The following is a 25,420-nucleotide window of genomic DNA, read 5'->3' as shown; positions in this document are numbered from 1 at the left end:
TGCAGCTAGAAAGCTCTAGTCCAGGGTTTCCCACCGGTGGTTTGCTGACATTCAAGAACGGGAAAGTCCCTGTTGATGGGGTTGGCACAGTTACACTTATCAGAGTGCTCAGCAATAATATCCTTGGTCTCTGCCCGCAACGGCACCCCCAACTCATCAAAACTGTCTTGAACACCACCATGTCCACCTCCTCTACAGATAAGGATTTTTAACAAGTAGCGTTGCGATGGTTATTCCATGCACATGTAGTACGTGTGTGGGGTGCACAAGAGCAGGGGTGGTGTGGAGGTCGTAGGACAGTTCTCAGGAGTCAGCTCTCACCTTCCACCATGTACACTCCAGAGGGTGTTTTCACGTGCTGACCCGGGTCGCCCGTCCTAGAGACGACCTTAGAAGAAACATAACCAGTGCCTGTGCAGTGGCCCAGCAGGTGAGAACACTCCCGTGAGGGCTGACAACCAGAGTTGTCACAACACTCAAAAGCTGCCCTTTGACCTCTACATGTACACTGTGGGACACAGACACAGACACGCACGCACACATGCACGCACGCAAATGTAATAAAAAGCTTAAAGACAAAAGAAAAAAGATGCATAACCACAGGTCCAGCACCACACCCACTGAGACAGCTGTCCGCTTCACACCCACTGAGACAGCTGTCCGCTTCACACCCACTGGGACAGCTGTCCGCTTCACACCCACTGGGACAGCTGTCCGCTTCACACCCACTGGGACAGCTGTCCGCTTCACACCCACTGGGACAGCTGTCCGCTTCACACCCACTGGGACAGCTGTCCGCTTCACACCCACTGGGACAGCTGTCCGCTTCACACCCACTGGGACAGCTGTCCGCTTCACACCCACTGGGACAGCTGTCCGCTTCACACCCACTGGGACAGCTGTCCGCTTCACACCCACTGGGACAGCTGTCCGCTTCACACCCACTGGGACAGCTGTCCGCTTCACACCCACTGGGACAGCTGTCCGCTTCACACCCACTGGGACAGCTGTCCGCTTCACACCCACTGGGACAGCTGTCCGCTTCACACCCACTGGGACAGCTGTCCGCTTCACACCCACTGGGACAGCTGTCCGCTTCACACCCACTGAGACAGCTGTCCACTTCACACCCATGTCTTTGCTCAATTTTTCCCCCATGTTCCAAAAGATGCCTCTTTAAGTCATGAACCAGCAAGCTGATGTCTCTTTTAACCTGAACACTCTTCTTCCTTGAGAAAGGAAGGAAGGAAGGGAGGGAGAGAGGGAGGGAGGGAGGGAGGGAGGGAGGAAGGCAAGTCATTTATTTGTTTAAGGAACCGTGCAGAATTTCTCACATCTGGACTTGGCTGGCGATTTCCTTGGAGCATCATGTGACGTGTCTCTCCATCCCCTGTGTTTCTTATAGACTGGTAGATAAACCCAGGGCCTTCTGAATATTCACATGCATTTTTTTTTTCTGTGAGCATCACCCGGGATTGTCACCTTGCTATCATATGACATTAGGGAGGACAGAGCACCTGACCTCGATTTTTGTGATGTGAAAATCGATCCATTAGTTTGATGATACCACCCTGACTCCCCCCACCAGAATGTTCTCTCCAATCCTTCACCTAATGGGTTCAGCAGCCACGGCGATCATTATCTCTGAGCCGCTACTTCAGAAGTGGCTGCCAAGAGGAGGCTTTCAGACACCCCCCTTCAGCCCACATGGATTAGCACATCAACAGTTCGGCTGCTCTGTCACACGATCAACTGGAAAGATGGGATGGATGCTTGGCTTTCTGTATTTACATCAGAGCAGTGAAATTGGGGTCTTGGCAACCTCGAAGAGTGACCAGCGAGATTCCTTCTGCGCATCATTATGCACTCATTTTTTTTTTTATGTGTTTGGTGTGTTTCAAGACATTGCAGTCTTTTTGACTGTTCCAGGCTAGGCCAGTGGAGTTAATGTTTCAGTTTACAGGCGCCAGAAGAGTAAGTACCAAGCCTCTCCACCCCTTCCTGGGGTGAGGGAGACCAATCCAGAATGTGGGGATATCTAAAGGACAATGACACAGCTTCTTTGCCAAGTCAATGTCATGAATACATATACATATGAATGTTCAGGAGTTCCCGTGTGTGTGTGTGTGTGTGTGTGTGTGTGTGTGTGTGTGTGTGTGTGTGTTTTGTATGTGGGTATATGTAATTGTGAGTACAGGTGTGTGTGTGTGTGTGTGTGTGTGTGTGTGTGTGTGTACATGCATGCAAGTGTAGGGCCAAAGGTCAATGCCGCATGTCTTCCTTGATAAACAGTCTGTCACTAACCCTGGAACTTACCAGTCTGGCTAGACTACTTGGCCAGCACATCCCAGGGACCCCCGTGTCCCCACCTCCCCAGCACTGGGTTACAGCAGCATTGCCAAGCCTGACTTTTGACATCCAGCTGGGACGCAAACTCGGGTCCCTCCTGCTTGCACAGAAAACACTCTGCCAGCTGAGCCGTCTCCCCAGACCGCTAAAACTTTTTAAACCAGGGGTGTGGGGCAGACGACGTAAGCCTATCTCCACCGCTGACTGTATCCCAAGACCCCAACGACTCTGGGTCCAACTGTTCGGCATAATAGGGAGCCTCACAGACCCTGCTGCTGAGGATGTAAGACGGAGCAACCACTGTGGGAAAAGTCGGTGGCCTCTCTGAAAGTTAAACATGCCTGCCATGTGGTCTGGCCGTTCCATCCCTGCTCTAATCCAGAGAAATGAATGCATGCGTCTGCAGATGGGTGCCCACGTGATAAGAGCGATCTTATTTCAAGTGGCCAAAAAAACGGGAGACAGCCCAAACGTTCACTTGCAGGCGGTGAGATAACCAGTAGATCCCCCACCAGGGACGAACTATGACTCATGCATCAGCATGGAGGCACTTGAGAACGGTGACACGGGATGGCTTACAGCACACGCTGCACGATTCAGTTCACAGAACTCTAGAAAACACAACGAAACTACCCATGCTTGGAACTAGTTCTGTGGTTTCTAGAAACAGAGGAAGGGATGGGGGAGGATGGCAGGGAGAGTCACGGGGCACATCAAGTTTTGGGACATGTTTGTTTTGCTTAAGCCTGGTGGTGACTTCACAGGTCTATACACATATCCAAGTTTTAAACTGTAAAGCTGTGTACATTTTGTAGACTTTGTACGTCTGTTATTCCCCAACAAAGCTATGTCCAACTGCTGGGAGATCTTCTATTCTCTATCCTGTCCTGGCTAGGGAGTGACTACCCCATTCATTTCTTCCTGCAAGGCAGAAGTATTAGACAAGCACACCCAGTCTCTTTCCCCCTCACCCCTTCCACGAGGGAGGAGGTCACCACGAGGGAGGAGCTCACTGCATTCCCCAGAGCAGAGGGGTCACTGTTTTACTAGGAAGTAGGACTGTGTGCCTCCTAAGATCCCAGCTCAGCAGCCCCTCTTCTCCATGCCTGCATCCAGACTTGGCAGGCACTCAGCCAATTGGCCACTCTTGTCCTTGCTCCCAGAGGCCTCTTCGGCAAGGCCAACCCACCTATGAAGCAAGGTTTAATATTCTTCTGTGGGATGGGCAAAAAGGTTACTGAACATTAACGTCTCGGGGGTCAGTCCTTTGCATATGTCCCAAACCATGAGCGCTACAGTTGAGCATCCACTCTCGGGGTGCGTAGAGCTGGTCACATTTATGCACTGGAAACTGTCCCCAACCCTCAGTCATGGACACCTGTGCCTCCCACTGTGTCCTCACGCTGTCATCTCACGTGACTCCCGCCAACGGTCCCCTTTAGTCCCATCCAACCTTCACCCTCAGAAAATGAGCGTAAATGCAATCAACACACTTCACAGAATTGATTGGAAAGCTGGCTGCTGAACAGAGTCCCAGATGTTTAATATCATTTTGAATCGTGGGCCAAATCATCTCCATGCTTGCTTGTCTGTGAAAGGGCTTTCAGCGAGCAGGAACTGAATGGTGGGGGACTCCAATTTCTCTGTTCCCTAACAAACCTATTCCCATCTCCCATCTTCTCCATGGAAAGGCATTATCCTATCTCATTTATCCAGTTGAAACCTGGCACTGTACCACAAAGAGGCACAAGAAAACGGAGACTCATGGAGGGGCGCACTTTGGAGGGATATGGTCCATCATATCACAGGAAGCTTTATTTATGGAACATCCAGTGTGGAAATTCTCCAAAGGTCAATATTTGGAAAACCACGTTGTTGAAAAACAAACCACTCTAGACTCCTACTGACTCCTACTTAGGCCACCAGGAAGCTAGGTGATCATCCTCAGCAACATACTAAGAAATCCCTTGTTTTGCTCTGAACCAGTACTTTATTTCCTGAACCAGATACACCCTTCACTCAGATGCCCTACACCCACTCCATCTTAATATTGCAGTTGTCTCTAGAATAAGTTACCTCCATTTATAACGTAGGATATATACTTTTAATATCTCTGGCTGTGGCCTCCAAACTCACGCTAGAGGAGAAAAGGCCTATAATCCTAATTCATAAGCATTTAGTTCCCTTTAGCCTATTTCTCCCCTTAATCACTTACCCTCTAAAAACAGAACAGCCCCCAAGAGGTGCATAAATATTCCCGAATATTCCCTAAGAGGCTAGTCTGCCTCTCTTCATCATTCCTTCTCTATGTTCTGGCCGGCTGGTTCCTGCACTGCTCAATGGCAGCCCACTGTCTCCCTCGGCTCCCCCTCCCACTGCTGGTACCCAAGGGGCCTCAATTCCTCTTCCTTCCTTCCTCCTGTCCCTACAGAGACCAGGAGATTGGCAGAGGGACACATGTCAGCGTCAACCAAGCCTAACAAAGAAGCTCACCTCTGTCCTCCTCCAAATGGTTATCAAAACAAAACCCTGGCCGGGCGGTGGTGGCACACTCCTTTAATCTCAGCACTCGGGAGGCAGAGCCAGGCGGATCTCTGTGAGTTCGAGGCCAGCCTGGGCTACCAAGTGAGTTCCAGGAAAGGCGCAAAGCTACACAGAGAAACCCTGTCTCGAAAAACCAAAAAAAAAAAAAAACAAAACAAAACCCTGCCAGATACCTGGCTCAGGCAACGGCAACTTTGAATCTGGCAGCTTTTAAAGGGGTTGAAAGCATGTGAGCAATCACGTCACATGTCCCATAGAGATAATGCTATCCTACAGGCAAAATGCTGAAGTACAGAAATGGAAGACAAGTGTTAAGACTATAAGGGAATTTTTTTTTTAATTTTTATTTATTTTTAATTTTACGTACATTGGTGTTTTGCCTGAATGTGTGTCTGTGTGAAGGTGTCTGACCCCCTGGAACTGGAGTTACAGAAGGTTGTAAGCTGCCATGTGGGTGCTAGGACTTGAACCTGGGTCCTTTGGAAGAGCAGCCAGTGTGCTTAACCACTGAGCCATCTCTCCAGCCCCAAAACTATAAGGGAATTTTATTCGAGAGTAAGACAAGAGCTGTCCACAAGAAATTGACTTCAGAGCAGTAGTCTTATAAAGCCTTGGCTTCATTCTTTTCCAGTGATACACGAAAACAGCCTGCCAATAAGAACGTCTATATTTTTGATTGTCTGGTTGGCTGGTTTTGTTTTGTTGTTTTGTTTTGTTTTGTTTTGTTTTTTTGTTTTGTTTTGTTTTGTTTTGTTTTGTTTTGTTTGAGACAGGGTTTCACTGTGTGGCCCTGGCTATCCTGGAACTCACTCTGTAGACCAGGCTGGCCTCGAACTCAGAGATCCTTCTACTTTTACCTCCCGAGTGCTGGGATTCAAGGTGTGCACCAACACTGCCCAGCTGAACACCTATATTTTTAAGAAGCAGAACAAAGATGCCATCTAGAGTACAGGAGGCGATGATAATTTATATCACCATAGAATTCTCCAGAAAGTTACACAAGAAACTCATAAAAGGAGAGACTTGCTGTGGGATGGTCTGTATGTCAAATTGCTCTGATTGGTCAATAAATAAAACACTGATTGGCCAGTGGCCAGGCAGGAAGTGTAGGCGGGACTAAAAGAGAGGAGAATTGAGAGAACAGGAAGGCATAGGGAGACGCTGCCAGCCGCCACCATGACAAGCAGCATGTGAAGATGCCGGTAAGCCACAAGCCATGTGGCAAGGTATAGATTTATAGATATGGATTAATTTAAGCTATAAGAACAGTTAGCAAGAAGCCTGCCACAGCCATACAGTTTGTAAGCAATATAAGTCTCTGTATTTACTTGGTTGGGTCTGAGCAACTATGGGACTGGCGGGCGAGAGAGATTTGTCCTGACTGTGGGCAAGGCAGGAAAACTCTAGCTACAGAGACTGGACATGAGCTGGGAGATATTACTGACCCTACAACTGTCTGTATCAATTAGTTTTTTGAGATTTATTTATTTTTTTTAGATTTATTTTTATGTGTGTGAGGGTTTTGTCTGCATAATGTATGTGCATCACATGTGTGCCTGGTGTCCAAGGAGGTAGGAAGAGGATGCCAGCTCTCGGAACTAGAGTTGAGTTAGAGACCATTCTGAGCTACCATAGGGCACTGGGAACCGAACCCAGCTTCTCTGCAAGAGCAACAAGTGCTCCTAAGTGCTTAGCTCTATTTCCAGCCCCTGGTATCGCTCAAAACTTCCACCACTCCAGCATCCTCAAAATAAACAAAAGCTAAAGAGGTACGTTTTATTTAGTGGTACTTGAGGTAGACTGGTGGTATATACTGAAATTCCTAGCACTTGGGAGGCTGAGGCAGGAGGATCATAAATCTGAGAACATCACAGGCTACATAGTAAGATTCTATCTTAAAAACAACAACAATAAGCAGCCTTCACAAACAACATAAAAGCAAAATAAAAAGGCTAGAGATGGAAGGACCTGAATTCCACACCTACCACAGACAACTACACGATCCGTGACCGTCACTAAGGGCTCATGTCTTCAAGCCCCAGTATCATTGTCGTCATGTGTATTGTGGGATTCATTCTAGGCATTAATTGGCTCATTGGAGGTCTGGAGAGAGCAAAAGGGGCAGTAAGATGCACAGTGTGCTTTGCAGAGACTTGGCACATGGTGGGTGCTTAGCCTTCCAATAATTTGCCTAAGAAGTATTAATGAAGGGCACTTAATGCATCCTCCATCAATAGGGATCTAGACAAGAGTAAATGGGAGAGATACGCAAATTCTCTTTTGCTATCAGACGAAGAAGAGGTACACCATCATCTTGAGGGATGTGAAGTCTACCTGAAAGAAAAGCTTTAAATTCACTCCTCAAAGGTATAGCATAGCCGGGCAGTGGTGGTGCACACCTTTAATCCCAGCCCTCGGGAGGCAGAGGCAGGCGGACCAAACAACAAAACAAAGGTATAGCATAAAATCCAACAGTTCTGGGCCATGGAGATGGCTCATCAGGTAAAGGTGCTTGCTGCCAAGTCTGGGAACCGGAGTTCGAGTCCCAGGACCCACAAGGTGAAAGGAAGAAACCGATTCCCACCAGGTGTCCTCTGACCCCACACACATACTCACGTAAATAAATAAATGTAATTTTTAAAAATTAAGCCAACAATTCTAAACGGTTACATCCACCATGGGAGTCCCTAACCAGAGAGCAGCCTCCTCTCATCCTGAGCCTAGAAGTCAAAACGAGAAAGACCCACAAAGATGAGCAAGAAATGCTAGGTCTGACACATCTGATTTTTCTCCTCCTCGGTAGCTTCGTACACTAATATGCACGGGGATCACCGAGGGATCTTATTAAAAAGCAGCTTCTGACTTAGGACCGAGTCTCCGAGTCTCTAACAAGCTCCCAGGCAATGACAATGTTATTGGTCCATGGACCACAACTCGAGCAGAAAAGTCCCACTGAACCTCCACAACAGTTCTGAACTTATTAGCAATAGCTGTCTTGAGGGATTAACATTACTGGAATGTCGTTCTTCCTCCTGAAAATTCCCAACTGGGGCAACTGTCTCCCTTGAGTCCCGCCTCAAGGGACCATAAGCAATGTATGGAGACGTTTTTTGAGTCTCACAACTGCAGAATGGGATGCTAAATGACGGTGTGGGTAGAGGCCAGGGATGATGAGAGGCACACTGTAATTCACACAGCAGACCCACAACAAAAAAATCATCTGGCCCCGAATGTCAGCAGGGCCAACGTTGGGAGAGCCTGCTCTAAAAAACATAATGTCCTTTCTTCACCATGCACCTGAGGCTACAAATCCTAATGGTAAAAGCAAGCCATCGATCCAATGTCCTTGCCCAGGTTGGCTCTGAGACATGAGGGATCACAAGGTGGCGGGCGGATGCTGTAAGTAGAGAAGGGTCTCCGGGTCTGTGTTTTGTTTAAGGTCAGGCATACGGGATTCAGGAACCCGGTGGGGGAACTGACAGCACATGAAACCTTACAGTTCTAACAACTGTTCAGGACCACAGCTCTATTCAAGCTTATCCAGGACTCAAAGCTCCGTGCAGGCAGGAGGACCACATTCAGATGTGCTCATGCAGGGCCGAGGACCTGACACAGCACCTTGCACACTGCAGACGCTCAGATGCCCGACTGAATCTTGCCACTTCCAAAGTTACTTCAACTCCAAACATTCCCAAACAGGCCCAGAGGCTAACCGGCTCACTCCAGTGCGGCCTGGGCTGCCATTCACCGGCATCACTACCACTACCAGCACCGCTTACCGAAACTGCTCATTTCGGAAAGAGCACGGGTTTTGAATCACGTGGATTTTGACACAAATCCACACCCATTCGCTGATCTTGAGTAAGTTACCGTATCATCCACATCTGTAAGATGATCTAAAACCCACGGGTTTTAAAACAATACCATGTCATACATTAGAATTTCTTGAACTGGGATAGAATAAACGTAGCCTACGCTGCTAAAGGACTGCAATTTTTAAAAGAGGAAGCTACACGGTACTATTTACATTATACACAGGATCTTCCAACACTGTCACTCAGGGATGGGTAAGCACGGAATCCCTCCTCTTCAACCAGATGGCCCCACCCCTCCCACGGGTTTACAGTCACGTGACTAAATGTTTGCAGTCTAACTACCAACTGCCCAGGGCCAGGCAGAGCAGGGAAAGGGACATCTATTTGGAAAGGGAAGATGATCTCAATGGCGTGCCATCAGCATGGGCTCGCCACCGAGTCCCTGCTGGAGCAAAACAAAATGTACTCTCCGCTAACAAACGCTACAGACCTGGAAGACAGGAAGAACTTGGCGAGAACTGCTTCGTGTTGAAAACAGTGGAAGACCCAAGAGGAAAGGCCCGTGTCAGGAGTGATAACCAACGCTGGTTCTCCAGGACATGAGCCAGAAACACTCAAGGAGAGACTTCACGGTCACCTCTCGCACTGACGCCATCCTTGAGACACAAAGCCCTGGGCGAAAGGTGTTAAGTATGCCAGTTCCGTTGGGGGAAAATATTTTAAAAGATGTGATCTGGGAAAGCGCCAGACAGCAAAACCTTCCCGCTGACAGGACCAGAGAGATGCCAAGGAACGCCAACAGTATGAGGGTGGAGAGCGCTGACTGGCTCCCAGGAGGAGAGAAAAGTCAAGCTGGGTTAAGACCGGAATCTGAAACACGGGAACTGAACCGCCCAGGGCAGCTGTTAGGATTCAGGAGCCCCTGGAGCGCAGCCCTGAAATAATGACAAAAAACTGCAGCAGCAGGAAACACAACCTTGCAGAAGGGTGGGAAGGAGACATAGAGTGATGGGTGCCTGGACACCCAACAGCACAGCGCCGCCATACAGAGTCCTCCATTGGCTGGGAGAATAAAACCCCGAAACGGGTCAGATCCCCAGGTCACATGCTCTTGCCCACGACAACTCCAAGGGGCAGGGCCTAGGAAGGGCAAGGATGCTCTGCCTGGCCTCCCTCACTGAACTTCCTGTCCTGTCACTCATCAAGCTGCCTGGACCCTTCATAAACTGCATTTCTGCATCCCGCCGAGATAATGCGCTTTCGACGATTATTACCTGCTGTGTTAAGCAGTACTTTCTTTCACTGGCTACAACAAGAAAACGAAGAAGAAGGGGTGAAAAGGCAGAGAGGCTAATGTCGCTTTCATCAAGGGACAATATCATGTTGCGGGAAGCGGAAACACTCAATAGCCGGGATCATAAGGCATTGAAGTGGTGACCGTGAGCTCGGGAGACTTTGATGACTGCAAGGGTTCTGGGCTGAGGAGAGTCACTCCATGTGTGTTTGTGAGAAACGGAATTGGACAAAGACGTAATTTATGTTAGAAAACAGCTCAAATCACCTGGAGTAGAGCAATGTTCTGATTCACAAGGCCCTGAGCTGATTGCAAACACACACACACACACACAAAAGACAGAAACCTGCTAGCAGACACCGGGTAAAGACCATGCCTCTCCGCATGGTCAGGACCCACCAGGCACTACCAATCCTCAGTGAGAACGAGGATTCCAGCCCCGGCTGAGCGACCTAACCTGACTGAGCCTAGCAACATCCAAACAAACACCTTCCTGTGTATGGGCCATAACAGAAGAGGGACCCGAGCTGGTAAAACTGGTGAAACCTGTTGAAAGTCTCAAGTTTAAGTAATAATATCATCAGAAAACTTTAGTCTGGGCTTTGACAAGTGAGACATTGTTCTGTAAGAGCTATCCACATAAGGGACTAGGAAGTGAAAGGTCCAGAGACAGGGCATCAACTCGGCAATTTTTCTGGAAGTCTGATAGTACAAAACACAGGCTGATTGAAATGAAAAGAATTTCTTTATTTAAGCAAACTTATTTTGCTGGGTCTTTGGAGCCATTAACTAGACCGGGAACGGGCAGTCAATAAAAATCAAGTGCATATGTGTGCACGCGCACAGGTGAGCATGTATGTGCAGGTGGCCACAGACACTAGAGAGGCCATGGGCTCCCCTGGTGGTTGTGACCTTCTGACATGGTGCGGGGGGGGGGGGGGGGGGGGGGGGTTATGAAACTCTGGTCCCCTGGGAGAGCAGCAGGCTCTCTTGACCACTGAGCCACACCCCCCCCCCCCAGCCCTGTCTCCACCTTCTGAATGAGCACCGGAGTCCAGTCCTCTAGGGTCTCTGCACACTCCTATGTGCACACCCCCACCGCTGCTGCTGCTGATCACTGATTCCCTGAACAAAAGAGCACAGCACCGATTCACGGCATCTCCTATCAGGGTCAGAGTTCACCCAGGCGTGACGTGAAGAAGACACGAAGGGTGTTTACACCAGTATATGCAAGGGGTGTGTCAATTTATATAAAGATGAACCTGGGCAGCCTCGGATGTGGGTATCCAAGAGGGAGGGGGGTTGTCCCGGGAACCACCCCCCCCACCCCACCCCCCGCAGCAAGGAAGGGCAAACTCTCATAGCAAAAACAACATCAAGCCCCTACCAAAACACAAAATAAAGTTACTCAGATAATTAACCGCCATTCACCGACTTACCTCGGTGGAAATGTGTTGTTAGGCATAATTAGCAAGCTCATGCATAAAAACATTAATTGCTTGTTCAAGAAGATGAGATAAAAAGGCAAGACAAGAAAAGATTAAGTGCCTGAATAGCATCTAAAGGATACTCTATCAAATCTTTCTAAAAGCGCTAATGGAAAGAATGAAAATATATTACTGATTAAAAAGTCTCACCTTTGGAAATTTGGAGGGAATCGGCGGAATACTAAGAAAAACAAACCCGTGTGACTACCAGAACGCTATGGTTGGGCCGTCTCTTTTAAAAGGCCATGTGCTGAAAGCTTGGTTGTCACACTGTGGTGCTCCTGAGAGGTGGTGGCACCTTTGCAGGTAGGGCCTAGTGTCACACGACCCTAAAGGGGATGTTGAGACACAGGTCCTTCCCACCCATCGGGAGGAGAATAGGCCTCACTGTGTGCGTGTGTACCTCCCACAGCAGTGCACTGTGCCACCACAGGCCCGACGCGTCAGAGCGGAGACCACGGGTTGAAACCTCTGAAGACCATTAGCCCTGATCAACTCTTTCCCACCTTAGGTTGATTTTCCTTGGCTATCTTATCACAGCAAAGGCTAACACTCGGAAGAAGCCGTCAAAAGGATTTCCAGAGATACAGTCTACCACCAGGTGTGGTGGCACATGCTGAGTTCGAGGCCAGCCTGGTCTACAGAACACCCTTCAGGACAGGCAGGGCTACACAGAGAAACCCTGTCTCAGAAAAAACAAAAACAAAAAAAAGAAAGTATTCTAGGCCTGGCGGTGGTGGCGCACGCCTTTAGTCCCAGCACTCGGGAGGCAGAGCCAGGCAGATCTCTGTAAATTCAAGGCCAGCCTGGTCTACAGAGTGAGCTCCAGGACAGTCAGAGCTACACAGAGAAACCCTGTCTTGAAGAAATACGGTCTACTGCAATACCTCAGCAGGTGTTAGAGAAACAATCAACATGGCTTTTGACTCAAAAGACTGGATCCCAACAGTGACAGTCAGTGTTAACGGTCAACTTGACAGAATCTAGACTCTCTGAAGAAGTGGGACCCTGGGCACACCTGGGGGAGACTGCCTAGTTGGTGTTAACCGAAGTGTTAGGACCTGCCCACTGTGGGCAGCGCCATTCCCTGGGGAGAAGCCTGGACCGTAGGAGTAGAGAGAGGAGCTGAGCCGGGCAGCAGCTTGCACCACGTGACTACGAAATGACCAGCTGCTTCAAGCTCTTGCCTCTTTGATTTAGAGGCCATGCTGGTCTGGACCCTCGAACTGTGAGCAGAATAAACTCCTGCTCCTTGAAGTTGCTTCGGTCAGAGAATTTTATCACAGCAATGGGAAAAAGCCCACACACCAGCTACTCTTACTTCTCAGCTGAAGGCCTAAGAGCTTACACAGTCCTTTGTTCTAAACAGGGACAAATTTCTCTGAGTTTAGAATATTTAGATGTAGGCTGAATGAGATACCATGAAGTTGGGACCCATAACTAAGCATAGATTTCCCTTATGTCCTACACACATAGCCAGAAGGTAATTTTATATATTTAATGCAACCCCTCATGAGGGTGCACATGGAATTTCCATTTGGGATATCAGATTGGTGCTCAAAAAGTTTCAGATTTTGGAGTATTTCGGGTTTTGGTTTTGTTTTGTGGGGTTTTTCGGTTTTTTGGTGTTTTTTTGATTAGGGACGTTCAACCTGTAATCAGCACAGCTCCAATTAGAAGCTCAGAGTTGACGCCTAAAAACAGCTTCCAGTTCCCCATCTCCCATCAGCACCAAAAATAAACACACCCAACACCGCCATTCTAATCTATGCTGATCACTGGGCCAGGTCATGGGGTGACCTTCAATCAGCAACAGACCAAAAAAAAAAACAACGTTTTCAAGTCTTCAAAACAAAATCACCAATTCATAAAAATGCATAGATAAATAAACATGTTTCTTGGTGTTGTTGACAAATTGGATTCTTGTCCTTAAGGAAGTGATTCAGTTTATACTCTGATTATCTGATTACATACACAGTGAGGTGTGACTGGGGCCCTGGATGTATGCACTGGAGACCTTCCATGCTTGGGAGCAAAGAGGCCCACACAGTGGGAGACACATGAACACAGCCAGCCGCTTACGGTTCCAGCCCGGGCTTGGCCCTCCACAGAGCCCCAGTGCCCGACCTCCACATCTTTTTCTCTACTGAGGATGAAATAACTGCGTCTGTGTTTCCTCTTGGAAGAAACTGTCACACCGAGGGACCACCTTTGAACGCCACCATCTGCACCTCGAACTCACTCCTAGAAATGTTCTGAAGGTCACGGACAGACAGAGCTTGGCAGGTGACCCACTTCTCTGCAGACAGTGATTACTCAAAGACAGGTGCACCATTAGCTCTTTCTGCGGCTGGAAATAACAAGAGCCTTTATGCCAAGTCCAGACTGCCTTCTCAATCCCAAACCCAAGCCGAAGAAGGAGCACGCTCTACTTACAGTCACGAATGTTATTCCAGTCGGTCCTGGCAAAGAAGGGGTGACAGCACAGACCCTCAAACTTCAGTCTCTCTTTCTGGCCACACAGCAAACTCTGAATCAGATCAAGGAACTCACTGCTAACTTTGGGGTCATCCGGAAACTTCAAAAACCGCTATTCAAAAAAACAAAAAAAAAAAAAAATTTTTTTTTTTAAAATTATTTCCTTAGCAGTGTTTCAGTGTATAGCCCTGAAGTGAAGAGAGAATTTCTCATAACATATAACTTCTTTTCATTCTTCTTTTTTTTTTAAATAAAGTTTGGTGCCCTCATAACTTTAGACCAAAGGCATGTTCCTGAAATAAGTGGTCTGCACACATCAATAGGCCCTAGTTCCTTTGTTGGGGTTCAATGGCCTTCGTGGCTTGACCTGTGCTTCCTTCTCCCATCTAATCTCACACACCCCCATCTCTCTCTCTCTCTGTTGTCCAACAGTGACGAGTTATTTCAGGCTCCCTGTTCATCTCATGCTGTTCTCTCGGCCTAGAACTCCGTCCACCAGCGCCAGCCCCCAGCTCTCGCCGGCTGCTTTCCTGTCTGGCGTTCCCTCCCACATACACCCTCTATAGGCCACCTTTCCTTGCCTGCTTTTGGTTTTTTCAAACAGAGTTATCATATAGCCCAGGCTGGCCTGGAACTCAAAATATAGCCAAGGATGCACCTGCCTCCAGCCGCCCAGCGTGTGTTCCCCTTTTGTACAGACATGATGTGCTACGGTTTCTGCGGGATGATGGGAAAGATGGTGGAGATGGTCCCCTGGCTCATCACTGCTGACCTGGTACCCAACAGTACCTAGTACAGTTCAGCTAAGCCTCAATTACTGAATGATCAGACTGAAATGGAGGATGAAAATTAGCTCTAGAGGGAAATTTCAACTCAAGAGAAGCCTCAGTAACAGTGTTTGTACATTAAAAAAATATATATGCATCAACCATTCCAGGAAAATGAAAATTGGATGAGATATAAAATCCAAGGGAATGAGGCCTCTTTTCTCCCTTAAGCCGAAACTAAAAAAAATGGGTTCATCATGTTCTTTAGAAATGGGCTTAATGGAGTGCAAGTATACTTATTAGAAAGTGGTTTTAATTCTACTTTATGCATATTTGTATGTGTACACATACATACATTACTTCAATTCTAACTGATCTGCTCACTTCTTCCCCACTTGAGAATCATGGCCTCAGAGCCAAACAGCCTGTGATGTTTCAGGCAGTTCGCTCAGCCTGTCCTGTCTGGTTTCTTCATCAGCGTGTGAGGCAGTAACATCTACCTCCCGGGGTTGTTTGAAAAAGACGGAAGGGAGCTAATAAGCTATCTCATTGACTCCAAGACTCACACTTATGCACATTTAACAACAGTGAACTCAAGATGCATTTCACAATCAATAAAAAGATGGAATTAAAATGGCAGCCATTTTTCCTTTTCAGAGCTACGGAAAGCGCTGAAGTGCCCTCACGATGACTGACAGCTGCAATGCCGAGAGCTGCTGTGAAGAGTGTGCTCAGTGAAGAGCATGCTCAGTGAAAAGCGAGCTCACTGGCGCTTTCGGCAGAAACCAAAGCTGTCTGCTTGACACGGGACCACTGCTTCAGATTCTAATGAGCCTTCACCTGGAAGTTCATGATGTTGTTGAAGGTGCGGGCAGAGGTTCCCTCGGTGAATGGGGTTCTCCCGTAGACCATCTCATAGGCGACCACTCCCACGGACCACCAGTCACACTCCAGGCCATAGGTGCCTCTCCGGTCCTCATTCATCATGGTCAACACTTCGGGAGCCATGTAGTCTGGGGTCCCAATGGGGAGTTTGGCATCCACCTAGACACCCGTAAATGAAATGAACATATCACACTCTCAATTACCCACCAGAAGGTGCCAACACCAGCATCAGACACCAACCAATTCGCCAACGATTACTATCCACCCATGCCCTTAAACCTTCTATCAAGTGGTACACTATCAAGAAATGCCAGTGCTTTACTAACTTTTAAGGGGGGAGTAAGGGATATCACAACCCAAAGGCAAACAGATAAGGTTTGCTGATGACATATACTGTTTCAGTATACAACTGAGTGAAGATGGATTTCCTGGTACAAGTTACTGATACAACAGAACTTTCTGGCCAATACTAAGGAACTGAACCCAGGACCTTATAAAAGATAAACAGCATTCCATCTCCACCCAAGCTACATTCCCAACTCAAGAGAACTTCTTTATATGGCAACGTTGGACTGAGGAGATGACTCAGTTGGTAACATGTCTGTTGTGCAAGCATGAAGACCCCAGTTCAAATCCCCAAAACCCACATACAAAAACTGAATGTGGGGGAACGCCTACAAATTCCAGCACTGGAAAGACTCATATGAGGGGACCCCAGGAGCTTTCTGCTAGTCAGGCTACCCAAATTGGTGAACCCCAGGTTCAGGGAGAGACTCTGCTTCAAAATATAAAGTGGAGAACAGGAGAGGAAGAGACCCTGGGTTGACCTCTGTTCCCCACATCCATGCACGCACATATGTGAGCACACTCACATAAACCACACATGGGGGAGGGAGAGAGAGGGAGACAGAGAGAGACAGAGACAGAGAGAGACAGAGACAGAGAAGAAGAAAAAGGAAGAGGAGGAAGAGGAGGAGGGGGAGGAAGAAAAAGAAGAAAAAAGCCTAAACATGAATCTATGATATAAGATCAATCTATTAATGAAAAACTGTAGACTAGCTGGCAACACAAAGACAGCATGAAGTCAGGCTAAATCTCAAGTCTGGGGAAAAAAAAATGGAAAATGGCCTTGGGATCCATTTCCTACTTCGGCCCACCAGCAGGGCACAGCCTGATGAGTTGAGTCCCACCCAGGCTGCATGTTAATGAGTTCACCTTTCTCTCTGGCTCCCTGGCCCCCTCGCTGTTCGGAAACCAGGTCTCGCCAATCCTCCAGCGCCCGAGCTGAGCTCTGCCCGTGGCAAAGGCAGACCAGGACACCGCAGGAAGTCTTCTGACAGAGCCAAGCACATTCCATTACAGGGACCATCCTCCCTCTGTGTCCTGAGAATTCCCATTTTCGTGTTTAAGGTCTTTGTTTCTTGAAATGATGCTGATCAAAGAATTAGACCCCCTGACCCTCACTGGGGGATTCGGCAAGTCGGTAACCCCTTTGATCTTCAAAACTGTTTCTCAAGTTTTACTGAGCATGAAATATAAAGGTCTGAGGACGCCTGTCATCAAAGCAGAGAGGCCTGACTTCGGATAGCGGTGTTGACCGAAGTCTGTCCCCCACAGCACTTATGGCCCCCTCCCGACGGTGCCAAAAAAAACCCCAACAACTCCTCCTTAAAAAGGATTAAGAAGTGCCCCCAACAGAACCCAAAGATGTAGGGGACATGGCCACACTCCCTTAAGGATGGACTCTCTATTAAGAAAGCGGGCCGGATGGTGGTGGCGCTCGCCTTTAATCCCAGCACTCGGGAGGCAGAGCCAGGAGGATCTCTGTGAGTTCGAGGCCAGCCTGGGCTACAGAGCGAGATCCAGGACAGGTGCACAGCTACACAGAGAAACCCTGTCTCAAAAAAAAAAAAACAAAGAGAAAAAAAAAAGAAAGAAAGAAAGAAAGTGGATTTAGGCCAGGCGTGGTAGATTAAGAGTTCTGGTCTAGGCCAACCAGGGCTTGTATAGTAGAGCCTGCTGAAGAAGAGGAGGATGAGGACAGGGAGGAGAGTGAGGGCAAGTTTGCTTTGATTGATTTCAAAGTCTTGAGAGGAAGGGGTGGGGGTTGTGTTTAGAGCCAGGCACTACAAAGCCTCCCTCCCCAGTGATGGGGTCGGATGAGGCTCTTTCAGCTGTGACATCAAGCTTGTCCATCCCCTACCCAAGAAGTAAGATTTCCCTGCAACTCTCTCATGCCCTCGCTTTTATTCTACTTTTGTATGTGTGTATACATATGAACATATAAAACATTCCTGTGATTATCCCACACTCTTTCTCACACGTATATATAACAGGAATATCAGAATATTCCTCTAACTTCCATATTCTTTCTCTTATTTACACACACACACACACACACACACACAGTACAGGAATACTGAAATCACCCCTGTACATCTCCCGTTCCCTCTCCCTCCACCCCTTTCCCCGGGCCCACTCTCTCACGTAGGTTTTCCTGGCCTCCCAGGAAACAGCGTGATGCCGGCACTTCTGACCCTGAGCAACAGCGATGTTCTCCAAGAACCCACTCGAGAACGCTCACCAGTCACAGTGCATGAGAAACAACAGGCAGGCCTGTGCTGGGACCCAGTGAAGGCACAGAGGGGACACTGAGTCTGGACAGAGGCGCAGTGTGACTTAACCTCAAATCCAAGAGTAGCTGACGCCGGGCAAAGGCCTTGATGTCAGCAGTTTGGGCCTTGTTGAGGTAATGTCTAATTCTCTTGCAAGCAGGGGAACCACACAGCTGTTAGGGGGACGTCATTTGCTGTGGTTAGGGTCTCTTCTGCTGCCACACGGTATGTTCTAGACTATTCTGCCCTCCTTGTTTGCAGCGGACGACATGATCACTTGTTCACGTCCAGTGAGCTAAACCTGACTGGGCCAGGTTTATTAGGATGGCCAAATCCAAGGGTATACACCGTCAATACCTCATTTCTAAACTAATGATCAAGACGAGTCAGATAATAACCCTGCAACTGTGCTCATCTCATAACAGAAATGTATAAACATTTGTACTTATTATACTTATTTATGTCCAGTAACTATCTAAATTCTATTAGCAAGCCACAAAAGCGAAACGACCTGCTCGTCCGTCATGCAACTTCAACCACTGTGCTCATTAGCAGTTAACAAAGGTTTTTAATGATTACCAAGTTTCCATTAGCCACTGACCCCCAAGCATCACATGGGCTCTCCCATGTGACCATGAGGGCTTCCCCACACTCCTCTGACAGAAACTCAGTAGCTAACCTGGGTGAGATATTCAAAGTGACCTAGGCACCCACGGGCCCACAAAGGGCGCTGTCTGACTGGGTCCGGGCATTCCTCACCTTTAGTTTTAATTCTCACACAGCTAACGGAGAAATTAAAACCCCTGCGGCAGAAGACAGAAGAGCAGGGCAGAAATGTCTGCCACAGTTTAGGAAGGCAGGGAAAATGAAGGAAGAGGGAGGGGGGAGAAGTAAAGCAACTGAAAATCCGGCAGGTTCTTTTAAAAATAAAATGGCCTGGGGATGGTGGCGCACGCCTATAACCCCAGCACTCGGGAGGCAGAGGCAGGTGGATCTCTGAGTTCGAGGCCAGCCTGGGCTACAGAGCGAGATCCAAGACAGCCAGAGCTACACAGAGAAACCCTGTCTCAAAAAACCAAAAATAAATAAACAAACAGGGAAGTGGAGAGAGGGCTCTGTGGCTGTGAACACGTGATGACCCTGCAGAGGGTCCAAGTCCGATTTCCAGCACCCACATCAGGATTCCGGAGGATATCCAGTGCCCTCTTCTGGACTCTGCAGGAACCGCACACACATATGCACACCCCCACACATATACACAGAATTTTTAAATAAATATTCAAAATATGGGAGGGAAACTATTCTCTTCTTCCTCGAAAACTACCACCATAAAAAGCTGAGATGTGAAACTAAGCAACTTACCCTCACAGCGCGCGCGCGCGCGCACACACACACACACACACACACACACACACACACACCTGCAAAAGTAGGCGTATATTTTTATTTCTCTAAGCTCTGGCTTTAGGACTGGGAAAACCTACATTACCAGAGTGTGGGCCTGGCAGAGGGGGTGGAGGGAGATAGGAGGGCAGAGACACAGGAGTGATTTCTGTATGTCTATATTATATGTGTCTGTCTATAAATACACAAGAGAGAGAATCGGAAAATTACAGGAATGGAAGAAATCTTTGCTCCTACATAAATCTGAAAAGAATGTTTGCCTCTGGGTCTCCAGCTCCTCAGGAGGTGACTAGTACGCATGCTCTACTCTATTTACAAACCCTTTACAGCTGGTTTCCTGAGGGCCAGAAGAGCCGGTCCGCTGTTGGCCCTTCTCTCAGACTCCAATAAGGGAAGTGGGACTGAGTGTCAGGGAGGGTCCTGAGGTCGCTAGGCACATGGTCCTGCTGACGAAGGTAAAATACAGTAACGCTACCTTCTGAATAAGAAGCTGGAAATCAAGACAGCAGGAGCCGGAACAAACTCAACGCGTGTAAGACTCATAAACATCCAAAGTACCAGGGAAGAGAAGGAGGTCAGTGGACTTGGGGGTAGCAGGCAGCAAGTTCAGTAGATATGGACTGGGGCACGTGTGTGCATACGTGAGCAGAGGCCACAGGACAACTTGGATGTCTCCCCCATACTTTCCACCTTACTTTTTGTTATATTCATGTGGGGGGGTGCACCCTCACACACAAACATACCACAGCACCGAGGGTCTGGAGGTCATAGGGCAACCTGCAGTACCCCCTTCCTCCAAGTGGGTCCTAGAGATAGAACTCAGATAACGGCAGCAAACACCTTTCCCTGCTGGGGCGTCTTGCCAGCCCTCCACCTTGATTTTTGAGAGGTCTCTTACGGAACCTGGAGCTCACCGCTTCAACTAGGCTGGCTGACCAACCAACCCCAGAGGGCGGTCTGTCCCAGCCTCCCCAGCTCTGGGATCTCACGTGGGACTGAACTCAAGGACTCATGCTTACCAGGCAGGCGCTGTACCCAGTGAGCCATCCCCACAGCCCACAGACTGTATTTTTATAGTATCTTTATAGTGGAGAAAACAAGTAGCACCTACGTCAGGCCTATAAAGCACCCTACTCGACACACACACATTCAGCTTGCCGGCAACCGATTAATCAAAAGAACAAAGCAAAATAATCTCTAATCCTATATCCACACTTGATGTGGACTGTAAATTGCCGCTCTTCTACAATTAAAAAAAAAGACCTTTACATTTAAGACGCTGTAAAAGGGGCGGGGGAGACAGCCCGGAGGGTAAAGGGCTTGCAGTGTAAGGACTTGGATTCTAGGCTCAGAGTCCATGTAAAGCCGAGCACTCCTACCGTGAGAGGTGGGGTGGAAACGGGAGAGACCCCCGGACCCCGCAGGCCTGCCAGCCTCGCATCCACAGAAGCGACAACAAAGAGATGCCAGATAAACAAGAAAGACATTGAGCGACACCTGAGCATCCTGGCTTTCAGATGTGCACACAGTGTGCACACATGTGCACACACAAGCATAAAGACGCGTGCGCGCGCGCACACACGCACACGCGCGCACACACGCACACGCACACGCACGAAATAAAACAGTAAAAAACGTGTTAGATTTGTCCTCATCTGCTTTTCACACTCTGGCCCTAAAAGCATGGGAGGAGAAGAGTAGTGCTCTCATGTGTGTCTGAGTACCCTGACTCTTCCACCAAAACGAACCCGAGCATCTCCGCCCGGGGTGAAGGCTGCGGCAGTCAGAGCTGAAGAAGGCGGTCTGAAGCACCACAAGCTGAACTTAAAAATGAAGACAGCTCTAGAGAGAGCGACTCCAGCTGCAGGGTCGAGGATTTCCTTTTTTTTTTTTTAAGACAAGAGCGCATTATGTAGCCCTGGCTAGTCTAGAACTCACTCTGTAGACCAGGCTGGTCTCTAACTCACAGAGATCCTTCTGCTTCTGCTCCCCGGGTGCTGGCATTAAAGCATAAGCCGCCATTCCCAGCGCGGGGCCTTATTCTTCACCACTCTTTATTTACAGAGCAGCAATGATAAATCATAATCTCCTGTTTCCCGCGGGCTTTTCTTACTGCGGACACATATCGCCAATTCTAATTATTTCTCCGATGCTTTGCCATCCACAGACATTCTTAACCCAGGGTGGTTTTCCTCCCGCCACCCCAGGGTACTCTGAAAGTGCTGGAGACACATGGGGTTGTCATAACTGAGCGGAGGGTGGTATTTGGATCTAGTGAGTAGAGACCAAGGAACTAGTTAAACATCCCATAATGCCCAGCCCAGCTCCCACAACAAAGAATTATCCAAACCCAAACGGCAATGGTGAAAGGTTACACTGTCAGACTATAAACCTAGACTATAATTTTTTTCAAAGCACATTAGTTTATTAATGTCACCAATATAATTTGCGAGTTTCTGAACCCTACGAAAGTTTTATGCTGTTTAATTTATCCTCTGCGCAGTGCTCCACTAAATTCAATGTCTGCGCTTTCACATCTATCTCTGAGTTATACATAACCTGGGGTGGGAAGGAAGTAAAGGTGGCGTGGATGCAGAGTGCATTCTCTACTACTGAGCTGGGCCCTCAACACCCACCCAGCCATTTTTATTTATTTTTATTTTTTGAGGGGAGGTGTTTACAAGGCAGGGTTCCTCTGTGTTGCTGTGACTATCCTGGAACTCACTCTGTAGCCCAGGCTGGCCTCGAACTCACAGAGATCCGCCTGCCTCTGCCTCCCGAGTGCTGGGATTAAAGGCGTGCGCCACCACCGCCTGGCTAAGTTTTTTTTTTTAAGTATTATATACAATTTTTTTAATAAACTTATGAAATAAAATGCTTCCCTGAGGTTTTTCCAAATATCCTTAATGCTATTTATTTTGGAGTTTAAAACATAAAATGATTGGATTCTATAATTTTTTTTCCTAAATTTTTGTATTGTGTTTATTAATTTATTTTGTGTGTGCACACGCACGCGCCACCGTGCACATGCGGTGGTCAGAGGACAATCCGTGCGAGTGAATCGAGTGTCCTTCCTTCTTCCGTGTGGGCCCAGGGATTGAACTCAGCTCATCAGAAGTGACGGCGAGAGTCTGAACACACTGAGTCATCTCACCAGCCCCTGATTACACAATTCTTAACGTGGCGACTACATAAATAGATGATACGAATGTCACCCGGAGAGAGGGCCCAACTGTTCACATTTGCCGCTCTTCTGGAGGACCCGAGTTTGGTTCCTAACACTTACAGCAGGCAGCTCACAACACCCTGGGACTTCAGCTTGTGGGGGGGGGGGGGTCTTACGCCCTCTTCTGGCCTCCTCAGGCATGCACACATTCACAAGGACACAGACACACAATAATAATAATAATGATGATGATGATGATGATGATGATGATGATGATAATAATAATAAAAAATCTTTTTTTAAAGAATAGAGCCTAAAGGGGAAAAAAATGATGCCGGAGTTGAGTTTGGACTGCATCTGCATCGAGATTCTGTTTTCTAATGGCCTAAATGCCAAGTTAAGTTACCTGGAGAAGTTCTCGGGGCTGCAGAGCACACAGGCCAGATTCCAAAGTGCACAGTGCTAACGCAGCTCTAAGCCTTTCCTAATATCAACCTAATAATATCCACCTTTCCCAGAGGAATCTGGGGATGAAAAAGTAATTTTACATATTGTCCTTCATATAAAGGACTTAAATCTCAGATCTGGGAGGCGTTCTGAAGAGGGTTTTCTCCAGCCTCCGATTTTATGCATTTTAAGTAGAATCTATGTCTTCTAGAGAAAGGATGAACAGCCGAGTTCCTCAGGATTTGCCCGAGTCACTGAGAGGCTCAGTAGTGAAATCGGGATTACCGCTTAAGTCCACTTTTCCCTCAGACCGATCCTTTCTACATAGCTGACCTTGAAATTCCCATTTTAGTGTGAGCCAACTTTAGTAGAGGACTTTACATCTTTTCCTCTATAACTTTGTCATCTTTCTTGGAAGTAGCCTCAGTGTTGATCTGCTCCTCTCCTGGCTTCCTAATCAGCATGTGGAACACTATTAAATTTTTACCAAAAGTCCAAGACTCAAAAAATGGCATTTTAGCCGGGCGTTGGTGGCGCACGCCTTTAATCCCAGCACTCGGGAGGCAGAGCCAGGCGGATCTCTGTGAGTTCGAGGCCAGCCTGGGCTACCAAGTGAGCTCCAGGAAAGGCGCAAAGCTACACAGAGAAACCCTGTCTCGAAAAACCAAAAAAAAAAAAAAAAAAAAAACATGGCATTTTAAACATCAGTTCTTGACACTCCGAGAGATTGAGCTCAAATCTCTATCTACTAATTTCAATTTTGCTGCATATGAAGAACATCTAAGAAAAAGAAGGTCATGGATCATCAAAATATTTTAAAGTACACCAAGGTGATGTAACAGGAAACAGTCTCTGTAAGAGGTAAGGGGGAAATAAAATGATTATTTTCCTTTTTTTTTTTTTTTTAATGAAAATGTAAGAATATTCAGAGAGACAGTTGGCAGGGTACTAGCAGGTATTACCAAAGGGTGCCACTGTCTGGGGAACATCTCTGCACCCTGACACCCTGACCCCACTCCCTACAAGAGTCAAACACTAACAACAGTTCACCATTGTATCCTAACATCTGCCAAATCCACGAGGACCACAGAACACTCTTTAGCATGACCCCCTGAGCTAGCCCACGCCATTTTCCAATCACCTTATTTGAATTCATTTTAGCAGCCGATCCAAAATCCACCAGCTTGATGTGTCCCGTTCGGTCGATGAGGATGTTCTCAGGCTTGATGTCTCTGTAAGAAAGGCAAGGCCTTAAACTGGTGTTGTCTTTCTGTCAATCAGCAAGCAATCACAAACCTCAGGCCTCAATTCAGCCCAAAATCTTAGTGTATGTGTTATACTACGCAGAACTTCCCTACTGGTAGATATGAATGATTAGCACCCACCTTGAAAAATATATTTTTTTAAAGGGAGGGAGAAAAAGAAAGCAAATATAATGCTATTAGATGGATTATTCCTACTAGAGGCTCACATTTTTATAATTAAAATCTAAGACCAAAAAACCTAAAGAACTCATCTGAGGTCATGTGGTTGGTTCACAAACGGAAAAGTATTTTATCCCAAATTCTGCATCCCCACTATATATATATACATACATATATATATATATATATGATATCTCTGTATAACATTCTGAAATAAAGTGAGGATATGAAAAGAAACCTGAGGACAGAGACTTCTGCGGAATGTCTTTGCAACTTACTAATGCTGGCGGTAAAATGCATGCTACAGTGTGGACCTTGAGTGCCCTGCAAAGGACCCTGTGTTAAGGGCTTGGACCTCAGCATGACACAGCAGGGAGACAGAAGGTGGAATCTGTAAGAGGTAGGACCCAGTGGGGCACCGTCAGGTCACTGGAGACCTGCCTTCCATTCCAGACACTTCTCATCAACGAGAAAGCAACTTAGGAAAGACAAGTCGCCCTCATTCCCAGATGCAGAGTTTTGAGTCCACCGTTAGGCGGCTTTGGTGCTCTGAGCCAGATGAGGGCGGAGGTTCATGGCATCAGGCATGTTACAGAGAGAAGTAGCTCCCTTTGTGGTGAACAGAAAACAGAGCCAACAGAGAACAGGGACAAGGTACACATTTCAAAAGCGTCCTCTGGGGCTCTACTTCCTCCAGTGGGTCCTACCGCCGGTCACCAGAACCCCATAAACACCCTCAAAGAAT

At 47.6% G+C, this 25,420-nt stretch overlaps 1 protein-coding gene across 8 annotated transcripts in view; it reads right to left on the bottom strand.

Moving 5' to 3' along the window:
- Cit (citron rho-interacting serine/threonine kinase) overlaps positions 1-25,420 on the bottom strand; it is a 182,609-nt gene that overhangs the window by 115,511 nt on the left and 41,678 nt on the right. For all 8 annotated transcript variants that reach the window (XM_037198628.1, XM_037198629.1, XM_037198631.1 and 5 more), the window contains exons 7-9: positions 24,393-24,483; positions 15,575-15,778; positions 13,926-14,079 (exon numbers count right to left, since the gene is read on the bottom strand). In XM_037198628.1, the coding sequence (XP_037054523.1) occupies positions 13,926-14,079; positions 15,575-15,778; positions 24,393-24,483 (449 nt within the window). The remainder of the gene's footprint in view (positions 1-13,925; positions 14,080-15,574; positions 15,779-24,392; positions 24,484-25,420) is intronic.

Source organism: Peromyscus leucopus, chromosome 23, assembly GCF_004664715.2.
Source record: "Peromyscus leucopus breed LL Stock chromosome 23, UCI_PerLeu_2.1, whole genome shotgun sequence".
Taxonomy (NCBI): Eukaryota; Metazoa; Chordata; class Mammalia; order Rodentia; family Cricetidae; genus Peromyscus; species Peromyscus leucopus.
This window is presented reverse-complemented; position numbering and strand designations above follow the sequence as displayed.